The following is a 19,054-nucleotide window of genomic DNA, read 5'->3' as shown; positions in this document are numbered from 1 at the left end:
AATTCCTAGACTTGGTAAGTGAAATATTTTACTCTAACAGCTAGATTTAGGCAGGGACATGCATAATGACTAAAAGTATTTGAAATAACTACTTGACTGGGTAAATGACTTCCTAAGCTAGCCTAGACATGGGAAAAGCTAAACGTGGGGACCATTTCCTTAAACGGCATAGTACGACGGAAAAGCTGCAGATTAACTAACTTAAGGACTAACTAACAGCGACATCATCTTCTCTAACTTTTATCACGAAACAACCGGTGAAAAACAGAGCAAACAACGATCGAAACAAGGCAAACGAAATTAAACCGATTGACACAAAGAACCACTGAAACTAACACAGATCTATGAGTACTAGACGAGACAAACAAGTAAATAGAATTCAAAATATCATAACCATGCAAATGCGAACAGATCTATACGTCGGATGCTTCATCCACTCCGGATCCAAGCCATCCACAACAATCAAACACCATTTCCATCTCCAATCTTCACAGATTCAACTAGATTCAACCGATCAACTACAAATCTCCATGCAATTCAAACTCCAAACTCAGATCAGCCAACAATATTCACCAAAGCAAACAAATAAAAGGACAATATCATAACTGAAACCAAAATAGCAATCTCCATAGCAAAATACGAAGTATCCAACGAGAGAATAACAAAGCACAACCGAGATTCGAACAGCGAAGACTCGGGGAAATACGGAATGTAAACTGAAAGCAAATAACGATTGTATCTTCGCCTCCGTGGAGACGGTGTTACACCACAACTAGATCCGAAACGTGAACTCCCCAGAATGATTTCCCTCAAGTGTGTGTAGAGAAAGGTGGAAAAGCTAAGCTAAGAGCCGAAAAAATGGAAAAGGAGATGTATCTTCATGTTGATCGCGTGCACTTATTTATAATAGGTAGAGCTTCTAGACTGTTCCTGCGATTCCCATTTTGCCCTCCAATTGGATGCTCCTTAGTCTAGTAACTCTTCCTTCTTCCGCTCACTTTTCCCGCCAGCTTCTTCTTTCAGGCAATCTTCGTCTTTTTCCTAGGGTTGGCGATTTCTCTACACACCTGGCTTATAAAACCTTGTTAGACCCAGAAAATCACAAAATTCATCCTAATAACCAATGCATGAAATTAGCCATATCAATTATTCATGAGTTACTGTACCTCACTCTGGAAGTAGCAATTTGTATACCTAGCATCCGAATATTTATCACACATTGAAATCATAATGTTATTAATTTGAAGAATATGATTTTTTTTTAAATATTAGTACTCCATAAATATTGTAAAATTTGAAGAATATAATATTTTCTTTTAAATATGTGGTGATAATATTTATAAGAATCGTCCATATATGTGCGTTCAAGTTTTTTAAGATTTGATAAATTTATACTATGATAGTAATATTTACTATTAGTATAATAAAATTACTCTCTATTTTAAATATTTATATAATAGAATCAACATTTCCCCGTCACTATTTATAAACATAGGTTGCGTGTAAATTATAGCCAAGGGGTGCACTGAACCAAGTTTTTGTGGAGAAAGATGGTAATTTGTCTAGTTTTTTTTCAAACATGTCATAGTACTAATTAAAATCCTTGTGATTAATAAATCGTATATTGAATTAAAACGACTTTTTTTTCTTCATTAGATCTAATCTATTTTTTATGACGAAGGAAAATTTGTTTGCAAATCTTCCGCTAGAGATAACAATAGAGATTTTGGAAAGACTACCGATTAGAAGCGTTATTACGTGTAAGGGTCCTCTGACGATATTTTTTATGAATTAAAACGACTTTTTTTTCTTCATTAGATCTAATGTTAGGGTCCTCTGATGATATTTTTTTGTTAGGGAGCTGTGGTGTCACAACCCGAAAAGTTAGGGACTTTTGAGACAGTTCATTCTTTTAACTGTTATATTATGTTCGTAGTAATATCAATATTATGTTCCCAGCTTGAGACATGCACATTTTTTTCACATGTATCAGAACAGTAAAGCACCGGACCAATCAGTGAGTGACTTCATTGGAATCAGAAGATACTCCATGACATGCATGACTAGCTAACAAAACCAATTTAGTAATAGATTTTTTTATGTTGAGAAGACCTATGCAAACAATAAATTCATGCCTCAAGTTGTTCGTGGAGTTGCTTTTGGACTTCCATCTGTAACCACAGTGCTTCAGTGATTTCAATACCCCTGTTTTCAGCAACAAAAACATAGAAAACTGCTAAAAGCCACATACACAAATATATCAACCTCTGCATTTTCAATCAACATTCAATAGTAACAGTTAAATACCAAAAACATTAGGCAGAGAAGCTGGGTATGGTTTTACAAGGAGATAGAAAGCTATTTAAAAGCCTTTATGCTGCTTATATTATGATCAGCTAGTTGGTCATATATAGGATTTTAGGTATAAAGCACCTAATCTATACTAATATAATGAGAAGCACGGATTCGAAGAAATTCTTGCACTTTATTTTGATCTAATGAACATGGATCTAATGAAGCAGTTGAATCTTTTTTTAGTTGGTCTTTTGTCCAGACGATACAGAAAGCGCTGAGAGAATGTAGCATTTCATCATGGTAGATAGTCATCACTTGGGCAATACAAGGAAATATGTGAATATAAAGCTATATAGAGCTTGAGTAGTTTGATCACTGATTTGTTTCAACCCAATCAACTTTATTTAGGTCTCCCAAAAAATTAGCACTCCTATCTAACTTCATTTACTCTTAGCTCCTCCAACCTGATAACAAAGCATATTGAATAGTATCTGTTAAGAACTTCTCTTTATTCTTAAACTCTGAGATGAATCCTACTTGTTTCACTTATCTTTAAATAATCCAACTTTCTATTGGATTGGTTCAATTATCTGCTTCTGCAATAGCTACATTAGTTTCAGCTAAATATTAAAATGCTTTGTGGACTCATACATGATAGGATTACAACATCTTATTCTGCTTGCTGGAACTTTATTTACTTAATTTACGGTTCGATGAGCTGACTTTTCGAACTTTGCCCAACTTCAATTCTGGCAGGGTTGGAACCTCTGCAACCACTCTCCTGCTTGAAGCTTGTCCGTGGAACCCTTGAAAGTCATTCACGAGTGTTGAATTTATCATATAACGAACACGACAAGATACATGTGCTGATCACCATTGCTGGGCTGCACTTCAACTTGGTACAATTTGATATTGTGGGAAATGCAGTCCTTGTCTTGTGGACGCGGGGTTGAAAGCATTTCTGCTCAAACTTGATGTCAGCATTGACGTGGTTAATTACTATCACTCTTCTCAAATTTCATTCTTCAACTATACCAAAAACACCTAGGCTACTTATGAGATGCTTCTCAAAGAAATTCTTCCATATGTCTATTGTCCAATAATACTGAATATTATTTCACTATATATTAGATCTTCCATTAATATTTTCACTAGTATAGTTAGTAGTTACTCCACTCATTACGCATTCAATCAATGCTATAAAGTTTTTTCAAGTAGGGACAAAAGAGGTGTGTAACACTAAACACTCTATTAAGTTGGGACAAAAGAGTTGTGTATTGTATCTTCTCCATGAATTGAGTGGTGCTAAATCATAGTCATGTGAATTTTTCCAATTTCATTTATAAAAAGATATTGTAGAACAGTATAGATTCATTTTTCCAATTTCAATATTTTTCACGTGACAATTGAGGAATAAACTCTTCACCCTATTGACTTTTCCTATTAAATGATTATGACCTTATCTTTATTCTGCAATTTGAGGTTTAAAAAACGAATATACCTCTCACACTTAGGTGTAAATATTTACAGATTCATTGAACTCAGAATTGGCCTTCTAGGAAGTGGGTCTCTACGTAGGAATGGAATTATACCTTCCCAACTTCTATTTTTTCTGTCTTCTAGCATTTGATGTTAAGTGATTTTTAATAATATTATTGTCTGTGCCAGTAGTTACATTTATTTAAATACTATAAAACCTTTATAACATTACTATTATTAATAAATTCTTTCATGAGATGATGACTTTTTTCTCTCAGTTTTTAATCAGTTAGCAAGAGTTAATTATGGTCCATAAGATATTAATTAACCAGGAGAGCTTAAAAAAATGGTAATTTCATTATTTATTAAATATACTATTAGGCTAAACATGATAAATTGATGAAACTAGTGTCTAATATATAGACTCGAATTGGGCGATGACTTTTGGGTAACACATCACTCTCAACTTTAAAGGCAAGAAAAATAAAAGGATAATATTGAGATAAGCCAAACAATTTAATACCCCACGCTCACTTGTATTGAGCGTCACTTCCATTCTTAAACATTTCACCAAAACAAAAAGATAGATAGCAATATCAAATTATCCAACTATCATTCAAATTAGTTGATTCAATTAAAATGGCCATATCATAAATAAAAAAAAAAAAAATTGATTTCGTCGATCTTTAGTTAGTGTAACCTTTTTCTCATATTGCATTTCATAACCACACACTTATAGACATAATTAATTAAAAAATACTATAGGTTTCATCCTTTAACATCGATCACAAAAACCTTCTCCAATGATTCCCTTCACTTTAGTGGAATTCACAAGAAAGTAGAGAGAGATAAGATAACCAATAGAAAGTGATGAAGAAACACCAAAAAAATAAAGATAAAAATAAAAATAAAAATAAAAAATCAACAACTTTGTGATGAAGATGGTGATGAAGAAGTCAAAAGAGCTTCCAAATATTCAACACCCAAATCCTCCAAAACCACCACACTATTATCATGGCTTCTTTCTTTCTCTAAATCAAAATGCTTACTACTTTTGCTTCTCTTCTTCCTCATGGAATGCTTCTTCTTGAGCGCCATGACCGGCGAGCACCCTTCCTCCACCCCACACTTCATCTCCTGCAGCGACTCCTTCACCCTCTGCACCGGAAAATTCAGCACCGCCGCGCACCCCCTCATCGCAAACGCCGCCTGGTCATACGCCAGCGCCGCCGCCTCCGCGTTGTCGAACGTCCCCAGCCACACCCTCACCCCGTTCCGAGTCGAGTCTCGTATCTCCGCAGCGAACTTCCCCCACGGCCGCCGCCTCACCCCTCTGTACGCCTTCTGCCTCTTCTCCCCAGAGGCGACAGAGGCCGAGGCCGCGGCCGTGGTGCCAAAAGCAGAGGCTGAGGAGGAGGAGGTTTGTTCGACCTCCTCCTCCTCTGCCTTGATGGAAGAGTAACAGGAGTTACTCTCCGAGGCTGCCCCTTCGGCTAAGAGGCCGTAGAGGAGCATTTCCTCCGAGTCGTTAACGTTAAAGGGGAGTCCGGAGGGGCCGTGTTCCCATGAGAGGGAATGGGGGGAGTCGGATTCGGGATCCGGCATGTATTCTACGGTGGGGAATTGGAATTGGAATTCGAATCGGAAGAAGGAAGAGTCCATGAGTTGTGTTTGAGTTTGATTTTTCTTGGTACTAAGATTGACGATACTTTTTGAACACTGGGGGCTATATATACCCTGCGAAAATTGGATTATTTGAGAGCTCAAATTATTAAAAGTAGAAATTGACATAGGTGAAATATATAAAAAATAATAATAAGGGGTATGTTTATGGATTGGAAGGGATTTGGTATATTTTTAGGGAATGAGTAATAAGAAAATGGTGGTGAAATTTAATTGGGTCACGTGAATCTAACGATAGCCATGACGCACGGCGGCGCGGGTCCCACGATATAATTCAGGATCTATTTGCTGGCGTCTCTAATATTTTTTTATATTGATAAATAAAAACTTTTATGTTATTTTTCTAAAAATTTAAATCAAAGTTTACCAACTTTCGGTTTATAAAATTAGAATAAAAAAATGACAAAGTATTTAAAATTTTAAAGTTGATATATTTTGATAAAAAAAGAGTTTAGGAGAAACGAGAACATCGAAAGTTCATAGGCAAATAAGCCTTGTTTTAACCTTTATCTAATAAGATGTCCATCTTGACTAATCATCTAATGTTATGTGGAAATTAATAATTTTCTACTCATTTACATAAGAATGGCATATAATTTGAATAATGAAACTGAATACACTATATGATTAAATTCTTTTTACAAAATCAATTTTTTGGGTACTGATTATAATACTACTCCAGTACGTTTTATTATTATTTTTGTCCGAGAGCTTTAATTGTTCTAGTTGTTTCTTAACTTTCCAACCATAACAAAAATTCAAAGTATGAAGATATTTCAATTAAAAATGATAAAAATTTAACGTAGAATAGTTTATGTTAGACGTGTCATCCCACTTGATCCTCGAAAATGAATTGTGTCTCTTGACTGCCGGTTTTGAGATGCAGCATAACAATTCTTCGTTTGAAAATTCAATCTTAATTAATTAATTAAGGTAGGGTAGGTCGATGTGTAAGATTTTAGTTTAATTACTTTATGTAATATTATTAAAACCAGTCAAGTCTCACACACTCGAAATATGCATATTATATACTTATGTATATGATCCATAGAAGACTAAACTAATTTTCACCAAATTAGTTTTCTTTTCTTTAATAAAGGCGGGGTTTGACCAAATACGAGATATGTTCAAAAATTATTTTGTCAATTTTTATAGTTGAAATAAATTCTCAATATACTACTAGTACCTAGCTTCTCAATTGAGATAAACTAATTTAGACTATTGGTGATCTGAAATGCTAGTATAAGGTTATGCTCTAAAAAACGTAAGATTATACTCCCTCCGTCTTATAATAGATGATATACTTGGAGAATAGCATGAAAATTTAGGAGATATTATTTTGTGTGTTAGGTGAAAAGAGAAAATAATATATTTATACTAATATGAGTGAGAACTAAAAAAGAAAGTGTGATATATATTATAGGACGGAGAGACTTCTTTATTCAATCAAGGTAGTTAATTTGAGGTTTCAGATAAATATAAAAAATTAAGCTGTAACTAAAAAGTATGGCATCATTTGATTTCAAGTTAACGATGTTTTTCTATGCTCAAAATTTTGGCTATTTTTGAAAATTTCCCAAAGTAAGTTATGTCTTTCAAATTTATATCTTTATAAACTAGATTTGTTGTTGTGACAGTTTATATCATTTTCTATTTTACTTTATTTTTAAAAAAATCAAGTTCTACTAGTTATTGTAAATTTACCTTTGTTCTATTGGTGAATAGTTTATAGAACTCTAATATCACTCTATATATATAGGGATGTATTCAGGTCAGAACGCTAAATATTGTCAGAACGTCAAACCATATACATTTTATGCACATATAATGTACCACCCCATATAATGTACATTATATGGGGGTGGTACATTATATGTGCATAAAATGTACTTCCTCCGTCCCACAAAAGATGTCACACTTGTGGGACGACACGAGATTTTAGGAGGTTTTGTTTTGTGTGTTAAATTGAGAGAGAAAATATAAATTTTATATTCATGTGAGAGAGAATTTTTTCCAAAAAGGGAAATGTGACATCTTTTGTGGGACAAACTAAAAAGGAAAGTGTGACATCTTTTATGGGATGGAGGGAGTACATGATTTGACGTTCTGACCATAACACGGTTCTGACCGTAACACACCCCTATATAATAGTTTTTGGAACTCTAACGTCACTATTACTAATTTACTACTACTACTACTACTACTACTATTATTATTATTATTATTATTATTATTATTATTATTATTATTCTAAGATGAAATATTGTATTAAATTCTAAGCATTTTATTGCAAGCTCGTAAATCGTAGATATATATACTAATTAGTGAGCATATCTGCATAGATTTGTGTTAAAATGACAACACCTCTTAAAGTGACATTATGACACCACGTATTCAGCAATATTATAAACGCTACACAACAATAGTATAAACGCTAGACAACAATCTATATATTATTGTATAGCGTGTTGGATATTGCTGACCGAGAAAAAATTGTTGTATACAGTGTATATTGTTGGCCGAGAATTTTGCCCTTGGACATTTTTTATGATTGCCACATGGCAGTTGATTATTTGTCCACGTGTCCAAATGATTGAATGAGAATAGTAGTATGGTGTTATTTTAAGAGGAATTGTCATTTTAATGCACGCGTATATGCATTTGCGCATGTAATGTATGTACTCATATATACTTATAAAAGTCAAATATATTTACATATCACAAATACGTAATTAGTTATCATGATATACATTTATGGAAAGTTTGGAAAGTCTAATATCTGGTCAAGGCTTCTGTAAAAAGACCAAACTATTTTTGCAACAGCAGGAAGATTCTAGAAGAAATATGTAGATTTTTCAATATAAAAAATGCAAATTCATATGATAACAATACTAGCACGAGAATAATGCTGCTACAAACCCAACGTTTCTTTTATTTTATTACTATACTAGTATTATTTAGCATTATATGACAAAAGTTGCATACAATGAAATTAATTCGAAATAAAATAAATAAAAATAAAAGAGACCAGATTCAGGCCCTTGAAAGTCTTGGTCTCACATACTTGTGGGGTTTAGTTGAAATTCCTCCTTTGTGATCGGAGTCAACAATAATAACCAACAAGTTGTTCTTTGTAATTTGTATCAAGTGGTTTTAAAATATAAATTAATTCCAATTCATTATACGAATATTGAGTTTCAATACTAATTCAATATATGATATAACAATATTTATCAAATTTGAATTTCATTAATATAATATAGGTCAAAAAATTTGGTGAATAAAAATTTAGTGATTCGGATATATTGTCATATGGTATATCCAACCAATTATATATATAAGTTATTTTAATTTGAATTTTGTAAGACTTTTTATGGCAGGATAACAAATCAGAAGGAGTTGGTTGGCATTCAAAGTTGTTGTCAATATTTCCATAAATAAATATGAGAAAATTCAATAATAAATATCAGATACTATGAAATAAATAAAATTTGGTCCAATTTGGAGGTTGTGATATGACAATATTAATGGCCAAGTTGCGATATACTAGAGATTAAGCCACCTCACTTTCATGGGTCACTCTATTTCTTGCTCAACTCATAAATGGGGGACCTAAAACTAGTACGAATTTAGAAAAAGAAGATAAATTGTAAAACAAATCATTATTGTGTCATTTCAAGTTTCAACCATGCACAAAATCTTGAAGCTTTTATTTCATTATAGGAAAAAAAAATTGTGTGATGTACATTTTCAGAATTAATCATCTACTACTATACTGTGCATCAAATAAAAATATGATGTATATTTATTGTGAAAAACATCACTAATTATTTAAAATAGTGCAAGAATGTAGTAGGAGTATTAATATTAATATTTATTGTAGAATACAGATGGAGACATGTAGGGCTGGAAATGTCATTAATTAAAGATCATAGCAAGTTTTGTCGTGTAGCGGCTGCGCCATGTCAACCGATGTTGCCTTACCCAATCCACATGGCATCATATGACAATTACATTTTTTGGTTTGAATAATTATTGCTATTTACTAAGGTAAGAGAGTCGTACCATAGTAGAAAGTTAATGTCAAAAATATATAATATTATGTAGTACCAAATTAAATGTCATATTTAGATATAAGAGTGCTGTTTTCAAGGGTCAGAAAATTATAATCTCTATTTCTCATTTTATTATATACTACTCCTTCCGTCCACGAAAATTCGTCCCGGTTTGACCGGGCACGGATTTTAAGAAATGTAATGAAAAGTGAGTTGAAAAAGTTAGTGTATTGTGGATCCTACTTTTATATACTCCCTCCGTCCCAAGATAAATGACTTACTTCTTTTGGGCACGGGATTTAAGGAATGGTATTTAAATAAGTTAAAGTAGAGAGAGTAAAGTATGAGAGAGGGAAAAGTAGAGGAGAGAAGAGAGAATAAAGTAGGTGGAGAATAAAGTAAGAGAGGTGACTTTTTGCTAAAATTGGAAATAGGTCACTTATAGTGGGACATCCCAAAAAGGAATACAAGTCACTTATCTTGGGACGGAGGGAGTATTAGTTTTATAATAAAATGTGAGTAGGAATGAGTTAGTGGAATATGAAGTCCACTACCAAAAATGGTAAAAGTGAAATGGGACAAATTTGGGGGACGGACGGAGATGGAAAAATGGGACCAATTTTCAGTGACGGAGGGAGTAATACTATAGTATATATCATTTTGCTTTGATGTAAAAAAAAATTGTTGATGTCTAAAACTTTAACATATTGATATAATCTTATAAAGGTATGTCTTCGGAGTAAAAAGGATCAATCGTCTATAAATTACAAAATTTGGTGAAACTCTGGTTCTAACACCCCTTTAAAAGAGTAATAAATTATGAAGTTTCAAAAAATCGCAATTGTCATGCGTCAATGATTTGTTTGGATAAATGCTGGTGCACATATGTAAAATTTTTATAATGTGCATCAATAATAGTGACACAAACATATATTAATGCGTGAATGTAAAGTTTAAAAAAAACATTTGAGTAATGCTTTTAACCTTTCTAAGATCTTCATTATCTGTTAGCATGTCTTATTCAAACATGAACATTTGATGTGGAGTATTTTATAACGAATTTAATTTGATCGTGAACTAAAATAGTCTATCGCGATATGATTGAAAACATTTTGAACTCCTATTCTCATGATTAAAGTAACATCTCTCATGGGTTGTAATTTATTATTCCCAACCTTTGAGAGTATTGTAGTGTTATATATGTGATCATATTATATTTTCTTCAATTTTTTTCGATATAACTTAGAGTACTTTTTTATTAATTGAACATAATATATTGTAAACACCTCTTTTATATCCTAGCTACATAAGGTAGAATCATATAGAATTAAGAAAACAGTACTCCTATTTACTCATACAAATGAAACACATTATTCAAGGTTTATACAAACCAAACATAATACTCATATAAATAAAACATACTAATAATCAAAAGTTTATATATGATCCTTCATCTTTTAAATTTAACCGATCATTTCAAATATTACTAAAATCAGTGAAGCAAAGAGAGTGCATTAAAATAAGTGCGTAATAAAATTGAGTTTTTGTGTGAGAGTGTGTTAGATATAGGCCCATACATATTAATTAAATTAAACCGATATAGCAAGTTGAAGAAGTGAATGTGATATGCAATTTAAGGTGATAAACAAAGTGGGTACGTACGATGTATCTGTTGTTGTCAAAAATATATGGATGAATTTCAACAGAACTGTATTGTTATTTAATTAACTAGTAAGTAGGAGTATTACAAAATCAAATGGACAGAGATGAAAGTAAAATTGGGTTTTGGTCAAGCCAAGAACGACTTATGCGGATATTCCACATTTTATGTTTGACTGATGGTGGGCCCCACTTGACCAACCTCTACTTGCATGAGGCCTTAAACCCAACCCTAGTGTGTGTCGATCTAGTGGGCTATAATCTTTAAAATTCTTGTTTATCTAATAAACAACATAATCAAAATAATATAAGTGGCTGTCAAAACTATATCCATATGTCAAGTAGTGTTGATTTCATACTCTCAACGGAAATAGTGTGCATCTATTTATATACTACTATTAATTTGTTGTCGATAAATGGCACAAAACTTTAAATAATAAATCAACACAAAGTGGTACTCCTATTTGATCTTCCGAAATAACTTCAATTTAATAGAGAACTAAACGTGCTGATAAACAAATACCTTTTCTGAATGGTTCGATGAATCTTGACATGAATTACAACCCATAAAACACAAATAGTACGTAATACATTTAAATATTCCTAATGGGCCCTAAACTTCTTTATTTAATTCACTAAACTTCAAATCACACTTTTAATTACTACTCCATAACACAAGCTACTTATATGATTGCCTTGGATTTATTAACAACTTGTGCATTCATCATTCGATAATATAGCATGAAAAGCCAAATTCTAATTTCTTTGTTTACGCAAAGGATTTACAGTTTTACACGTATCATCCTCTATGCCCTTCACTCATTAATTGAATTTTCAGATAAATTGATAATTTTTATAACTTATATATACTTCATCCGTCTACGAAAAATAGTTTCATTTGTAGGCTACACTGGTTCTAATGCGCAATTGATAAGTAGGAGAGTTGAATAGAAAAAATGGTAAGAAAGTTTCATTAACATAAATCAGACTAAGTTTGATGAAAAAACCAAACTGAAAAATAAAGATATTCTTCGTTAACACATGGAGCATAATGTTGGATCAAGGAATTTGAAAATACAACTAAAGAGTAAATTTGAACTCACTTATCATCCGCAATGCGAGTTTATTGATTTTTGCTCCTAAATAAATACACCATCAACAAAATTATTTATCTCTTATATTTTATATATTTGTGCCCAAACCTTGAAACCTAGTAGAAGTATTAATTCCAATTAGGCGGAGGGTGTACAATTACAGCTAATGGTTCAAACTCATTGAATGTGCTAATATAACTAGATAAGTCAAGCTTCCAAATAAACGAAATCGGTCTATAGTAGTCTCTATATATTTTTACAAAAATTAAAAGTTGATACAACAGTCTCTTCGAATGCTAATATGGACTATACATTTTATGACTTATAGTAAGAAAATTCAAATTCAAATTCAAACTAAGACCAGGCAATCCAAATGCCAATTCGTATGCTTAGTTGTTAAAATTATTATTATTATTTTGTTATTATTATATTAATGGTTATTATTGTTAATTACTAGTACTATATTATATATGAATCTTATGATGATATTGATGACGAGAATAAAATACTTCCATTGGCAGTATTACTCAGAACATGGGAGATGTTTGTGTTTAAGTTTTATTGGGTACTACTCCACTTTTTTTTATTTAAGAAGATTGTTTTGTAGTACTTTATTTAATTAACATTACCATATCTATATATTCATCGTACAAAGAATCGCAGACTATATGATAAAATAATATCAACTCAATCTAGGGGCGATCGAAGATTGTTTTGTACATTAATTTGTATGCAAATTAAGTAACATTAATTTGCTATCGATATATTCAGTGTACAAGGGAACGAAGACTATAAGATAAAATTAATATAAAAACTAATACAATATAAAATCTAAGGCCAAAAAGTCAAATCTAGCTTATGCAAAAATGATATAGTACTATATTATAAAGTGGATATTTCTGTATTGATGGAATTCGAGGGCCCATAAATCAAATCTACTTTTTTGGGTTAATGCATAATTAAATCCATTAGATAAAATAGATTTTAATAAATTAATGTACAAATTCTTTAATTGCTTTATGACCTTCCTAGAAGGTGTTTTTAATTCTTGTAAAGCTTTTTTCAATATATATGTAAATTTTGCAATATTGGTTAGTACTATTATTCAATTGTAGCAGGTGAAGTTGTTCCTTCGTTGAAGCTGCTGCATCACGAGTGGAGAGTGATGAACAAGGTAAATGATTACTATAATCGCACATGTAGCCAATTAGAGGACATAAATGAAGGAAGATATAATAGTGACAGTTGATGAAGAATCCAATTTAAAGTTGAACAACTTATGTTTCTGATTGTGGGTCCAATGAAATTCTTCTAGAGTAGTCTGAGCTCCAACGTATAACCATATTACCAAATTAATAGTATTATTATAGATAACTTTGTATGAAAAGAGTCAAATATGGAAGCTACCCAGATTATATAGCACATTAATTAAGATAGTACGTAAGAATCACTAATTATAATACGAGAATTTATTATGTCGAGATTTTTAAAAATTGGTTATAATCATAACTCTATATATGTGAAGGAAACTTGTGAATGCATAATCGAGGGAAAAAAAATATTTGTTTAGACCATCTTCAATTATATATCAAAACTCAATTTTAATGTAGAAAACATATTCTATTATATACAAAATTTAAGTTAATTTAGGTTTTTTTTTTCTGATATTATATATACCAAATATAAGGTGCAATGTTAAATATGGTGCTACTGCAATATTTATAAAATATTATAAATCAACTTACTATTATTTATTTAATGTGAACTAAAACATGATTATGAGCAATAAACTACTATAATTCAGAAAAATCATAATTCAGAAAATTCAGAAAATCATAATAATTCAGAAAATCATAGCCAAATCTTTAATATTATCGAAGTATGAAGAATATGTTCTAGCTGCATCGTCATTTGATTGTTCTTATTGCTGGGCTCTTTTTTGTAAAAACGTGTCTTCTTTCAGCTTGAAAAACATCATGACTACAGGGAGCGTCTATGGAGCTTAAGGTCACAGCCATTATTTTATTTGCTTCCCTCATTATTTTGTGTTCTTTTTCTTCGATTGAAGTTGCTAGACAAGCGCTACAACCAGAAGTTGAGATGATGACAAATGATACTCCATTTCAAGAGTACTTGACTCGATATGGCGCACTAAGAAATAAAATGTTCATCTGGAATTTTGAAATGCGCTAGTTGATCATTTGTGAGAACAATACACAAATTTTGAATTTTGAATTTTGGTTATTATATATGTGCACTGTAATAGATGTTTTTTGTGATTGTGATATTTTTACATGTGTATCAACTTATGTTTCAATTCCATTATATCATGCTTACCGTATTTTAATCTTCAAGTTAGGGTAGTTTTTTAATATAAAGTATATTTATTACATAAATATATTAATAAGAAATTTATTTAATTATTTCATTTATATTATAAAATTATTTATAAAGTGTTGTCTGATTAATGTGTAATTTATATAAGTTGTAGGTATAACTGAAAATGTAGGTGATTATGGAATATTTTTTTCAATTTGAGTTTGGAGTAATTGATTGGAGTGAAACTACTTTTTGAGGGGACTCATACTTAAAAATAGGGGTAAATGGTTAGAGATAGGGGTAAATGGTTAGAGATGACTTTAAATTTGAGATTAACTGTACTAATTAATAATTATAGTATAGTGGATTTAACCTAATGTAGCATTGATAAGATCCTGGAATTCATAGTTACTGATACTTACTAATATCACATGCTACAACCCAAGTTTGAACAAAAAAGATATTAAGATAACACTTATAACTATTGGCCCATTAATGAAGTAGGCCCATCACTGTCTGATGAAGGACTCGAATTTATAAAAGCAATGAAATTTATTAAAAGCTTTTCCAAATAGAGTTTATAAAAACACATGGCCCCACGAGTGAGGTGCGCGGGAGTGGTGGAGATAAGTTCATACTTCCTAGTTCCTACCATACTTATTTCTCTATTATATTAGTAATTTTTAAATTTATTCAATATATTTGCAAATGTCTAAATCATCTAAAAAATCATTTTCGAATAGTACAATTTAAAAATATATCCTTACCAATTTTTTCTACTCTGTTACAGTAAACTTTTACACCACCACCTAGTTTGAATTCAACCACGAACCCACTAACAATAGTAAATATTATTGGGTTAACCGTTTAAGTGTGTATCTATTAGTAATATTTTACAGCTTTTGCTATATTAATTATATAGTGGAACTCCAGCATGGAACTTATTCTTTTGTCAGATTAAGCCGCTGGATATATATCAGAATCTACAGCTTATTCCACGTCAAGATTATAGAAATTTAGCATCTTAATTAACTTATTTAGTATTCTTACTCAAAATCGTACTCCTCAATCCCTAAAAATATGAACTTTTAAAGAGACATGTTTAATATACAATGAGTAAGTAAGAGAGATAGAAACAAAAGTGATTCAAGTGTCGATAGTAGAGCATGAAGTTCATTTCATTAAAGAAGAAAACAAAGGTTTTCTAAATTGAAAAAATCATAATTTTTAAGAATAGACTAAAAAGAAAATTGTCCATATTTTTTAAGGGGCGGATGGAGTATTTATGTGTGAATTTTTTTTTTACTTTCTAGTCCTTATTTTAACACAGTATTATTTTTTATTTCTCGAATCAATCTTTTTCTTTCTTTATCTAATTCCAAAATTTCAACCCCTTATTCTCTAATCTTTGACATGATGTGAGATTAAAGAAAAGAAGGAAAACTACGAGAATAAAAATTACTGTGAAAATTAAAAACTATAAATCATTAAAGAAATTGACATTGACTTTAATTCACCTTTATGGTTAACAAAAGATAAATAATGCCCATAAAGAAAGAAATTCGCCTAAAATTTAACTTCATGATATTATGTGTGATTTGATATCATCATTTACACTGAATAATTTTCCGAAGTACTACTTAATACTTTGATATAAAATATATGAATAATTTACACTCCGTATGAACTTTGAGTTTGTGAATATTATTGTAACATGCTCGAAGAATAGAAAGCACATTAATTAATATGTAATCTCGGTCAAATATGTCATCAAATACGTGGCAATCATAATTCATAAACGCATATACATAGCTCATCAAATAAACTTTTATTAGGGCTCCAAGTCCAAACATGCAAAATATTAATTAAATATTTTTCAATCTGACAAGAGTTATAACATCGCGACTGAATCAAGAAGTCAAACCGTCAACTTTGAATTTCAATTTCGTACACTGCCAACCTATATATATACCTGATCATTACACCCAATCAAATTCAAAACACTACCAAATCCAACTCAATTAACTAAAACATCGCAGTAGCCAGAAAGATAGAAAGAAAAAGTAATGGAAGGCGCATCGGAGTCAAAAGCAGCCAAGTACCGAGGAATCCGGAGGCGGCCGTGGGGCAAATTCGCAGCCGAAATACGAGACCCCAATCGCAACGGGGCGCGCCTCTGGCTCGGCACTTTCGACACAGCCGAGGACGCCGCTCGTGCCTACGACAGAGCTGCTTTTGCTCTCAGGGGCCATCAAGCTATCCTCAACTTCCCTAACGACGGTCATTATAGAAATCCTCCGCATCAACAACCCCCGCAGGCGGAGGTGGAAGTGGATGGAGGGCGGCGCCACCAGCAAGATGGGGTCATCGAGTTGGAGTATTTGGATGATAATTTGTTGGAGGATCTTCTCGCCACACAAAACGATTCCAGAAGATTCTGATTTTCTTAATCCCATTCATTTTTCCATTCATTTTTCCATTCTTGCATTTCTTTGATTTCAACCGATGGATTCATTTGTTTGTTTTTGTTTCCAATAAGGAAGGCTTTACTTATACTATATGTATTTTTAGTTTTGAATTTTTAATAATTTTTCATTTGAGAATTATAGATCTTATGAGAACTATGGTTACCGCATAAAATTCAAGAATAAAATATGAACATATAAATATAAAATTTACATTTTTGCTGTATTTAATTATTCATCCAACAAAAAAATTGCATTCTTGTTGATTCCAATGTATAGGAAACAGTTTGGATATAAGTCTATAACCAAATAAATAGTAGGAGTATTCCTTTTTATTAAGTTCAAATCTATCATGAACACTAATGTTAGAGCATCTTCAAGGAGAGAATATATATAGAAAAGGTATATTATGTATTTATTTTCTTAAAAAATGAAATATACCCTTTTAAAAAGTAACACATTCCAAAGGGAAAAAGGTGTATAGAAGGGTAAATTAGTTTTAAAAATAAAATAATAGTACAAAATGCATTAAAAAACATAAAGTGTAATACCTTCTCAAATAACTTTCCCTTAGGAGAAGGGTTTTTTATGGAAATAAGGTAAATATGGTAGTTATAAGATTTTACCTCTCCGTTGATAGGGAGGTAAAGATACCTCTTCAAAATGGGAAAATGTATAATACCTTCTCAAATACCTCTTCCCTTGTAGAATAATTTTTCATGAAAAAAAAGATAAATATGGTAGTTATATTAGTTTCCCTTGGAGATGCTCTTAAAAAAGAAACACTCACGAGTGCTCGTACCAAATGACAGGCCATTTAATTTGTGAAATTAATGATATAGAATCAATCTATGATCCAAGTAGATGATTGATTTTTTTATTTTTTTTAAATCGATTCTCGATTAGGAACAAATAATGGATTAAATTATGTCTCAGTAATATGGAGTTATGAGATTAATTAATTAATCACACAATAGATATGGAGACCGAAACTTGACATGTAACCGTCCATGTGTGTACGTTGATCGAATTGTTCAGATAAATCTCTGGAAAGAACAACTACATCAGAGGTGTCTACATACATCCGTTCAGGTTCACGCTCCATTATAGACATATGTAACGTTTGTAATATTCGACCGTTACAGTCCAACATTAATAGCAGAGTTAACTTTGCATTGATTAGAATTAATGTGGGTGGAGCCGGTCGGGGGGGGAGGGGGTGTAGTATATGGACAAGGGAGAAATGTATGCAAACTGATAAAGTCACTATATAGATTGAAATGTATAATTGCAGTAAGTGACTAGCTCTTCTCTACATTATTATCTTTTTTACTTTACTTTCTTTCTACTTAAACTTTTTATTATCATTTTTTTCAAAATGTGTGAAAAAATGAAACGTCTCGCTTTGGCGGGGATGGGAGGAGTACTAGAATAGTAGAAGCTCATATTTGGATGTTGAATATATACTTTTTCTTTTGTTCTGACATTCCTTTCGTCTTTCGATAAACTTAAATTCTAATAGTATTTTAAATAAAAAATATACTCCTAATATAATGATTAACTAAAGTGAGGGATTATACGACGCTGAAATATGAGCTTAGAAGAGTATTGTTTTCATTTTATCTATATTATTTGTGGTTATATATTTAATTGTTTCAAGATCAGAGCGGATGATCGTTTAAGAAATCATCAATACACATATATGTCTGTAAAGTGAAGAAAATCTATGCCAAATGGGCCTTCGTCAAATTGCCTGAGAATTCTAATTAATGGATTCATCCAAAATAACACACCTAATTCACTCTAAAATCCGCAAATTACCCATTAATTGTAGTCTCTTATTTAATTAATGATAGTATAACATAAATTTTAGTACTAGTATATATAATCTCAACGACTATAGAAGTATAATTGGTTCAGTAATGGGACCAGAGGCCCAAATCTATACACACTCATTTTTCTCACAATATTCTCGACATGATTAACTGATTATCATACTAATTTA

At 31.5% G+C, this 19,054-nt stretch overlaps 2 protein-coding genes across 3 annotated transcripts; one reads left to right on the top strand and one right to left on the bottom strand.

Moving 5' to 3' along the window:
- Window positions 1-4,519: 4,519 nt before the first annotated feature.
- On the bottom strand, window positions 4,520-5,506 carry LOC125219129 (ethylene-response factor C3-like). Of its 2 annotated transcripts, XM_048121010.1 has the most exons (2): window positions 5,234-5,506; window positions 4,520-5,191 (listed from the first exon to the last, which is right to left on the bottom strand). In XM_048121010.1, the coding sequence occupies exons 1-2, from the start codon at window positions 5,434-5,436 to the stop codon at window positions 4,696-4,698; spliced, it is 699 nt and encodes a 232-aa protein (XP_047976967.1). In that variant the 5' UTR covers window positions 5,437-5,506; the 3' UTR covers window positions 4,520-4,695. The 2 variants fall into 2 exon arrangements, with proteins under 2 accessions (XP_047976967.1, XP_047976966.1); XM_048121009.1 differs by having other exon boundaries at window positions 4,520-5,503.
- An 11,087-nt stretch (window positions 5,507-16,593) lies between these two features.
- On the top strand, window positions 16,594-17,187 carry LOC125223337 (ethylene-responsive transcription factor ERF098-like). The gene has a single exon (XM_048126445.1). It carries the CDS (start codon window positions 16,651-16,653, stop codon window positions 17,023-17,025), a length of 375 nt encoding a protein of 124 aa, XP_047982402.1. The 5' UTR covers window positions 16,594-16,650; the 3' UTR covers window positions 17,026-17,187.
- The last annotated feature ends 1,867 nt before the right edge of the window (window positions 17,188-19,054 follow it).

Source organism: Salvia hispanica, chromosome 4 (assembly GCF_023119035.1).
Source record: "Salvia hispanica cultivar TCC Black 2014 chromosome 4, UniMelb_Shisp_WGS_1.0, whole genome shotgun sequence".
NCBI lineage: Eukaryota > Viridiplantae > Streptophyta > Magnoliopsida > Lamiales > Lamiaceae > Salvia > Salvia hispanica.
The sequence above is the reverse complement of the archived record's forward strand: the minus strand, read 5'-3'. Positions and strand labels throughout refer to the sequence as shown.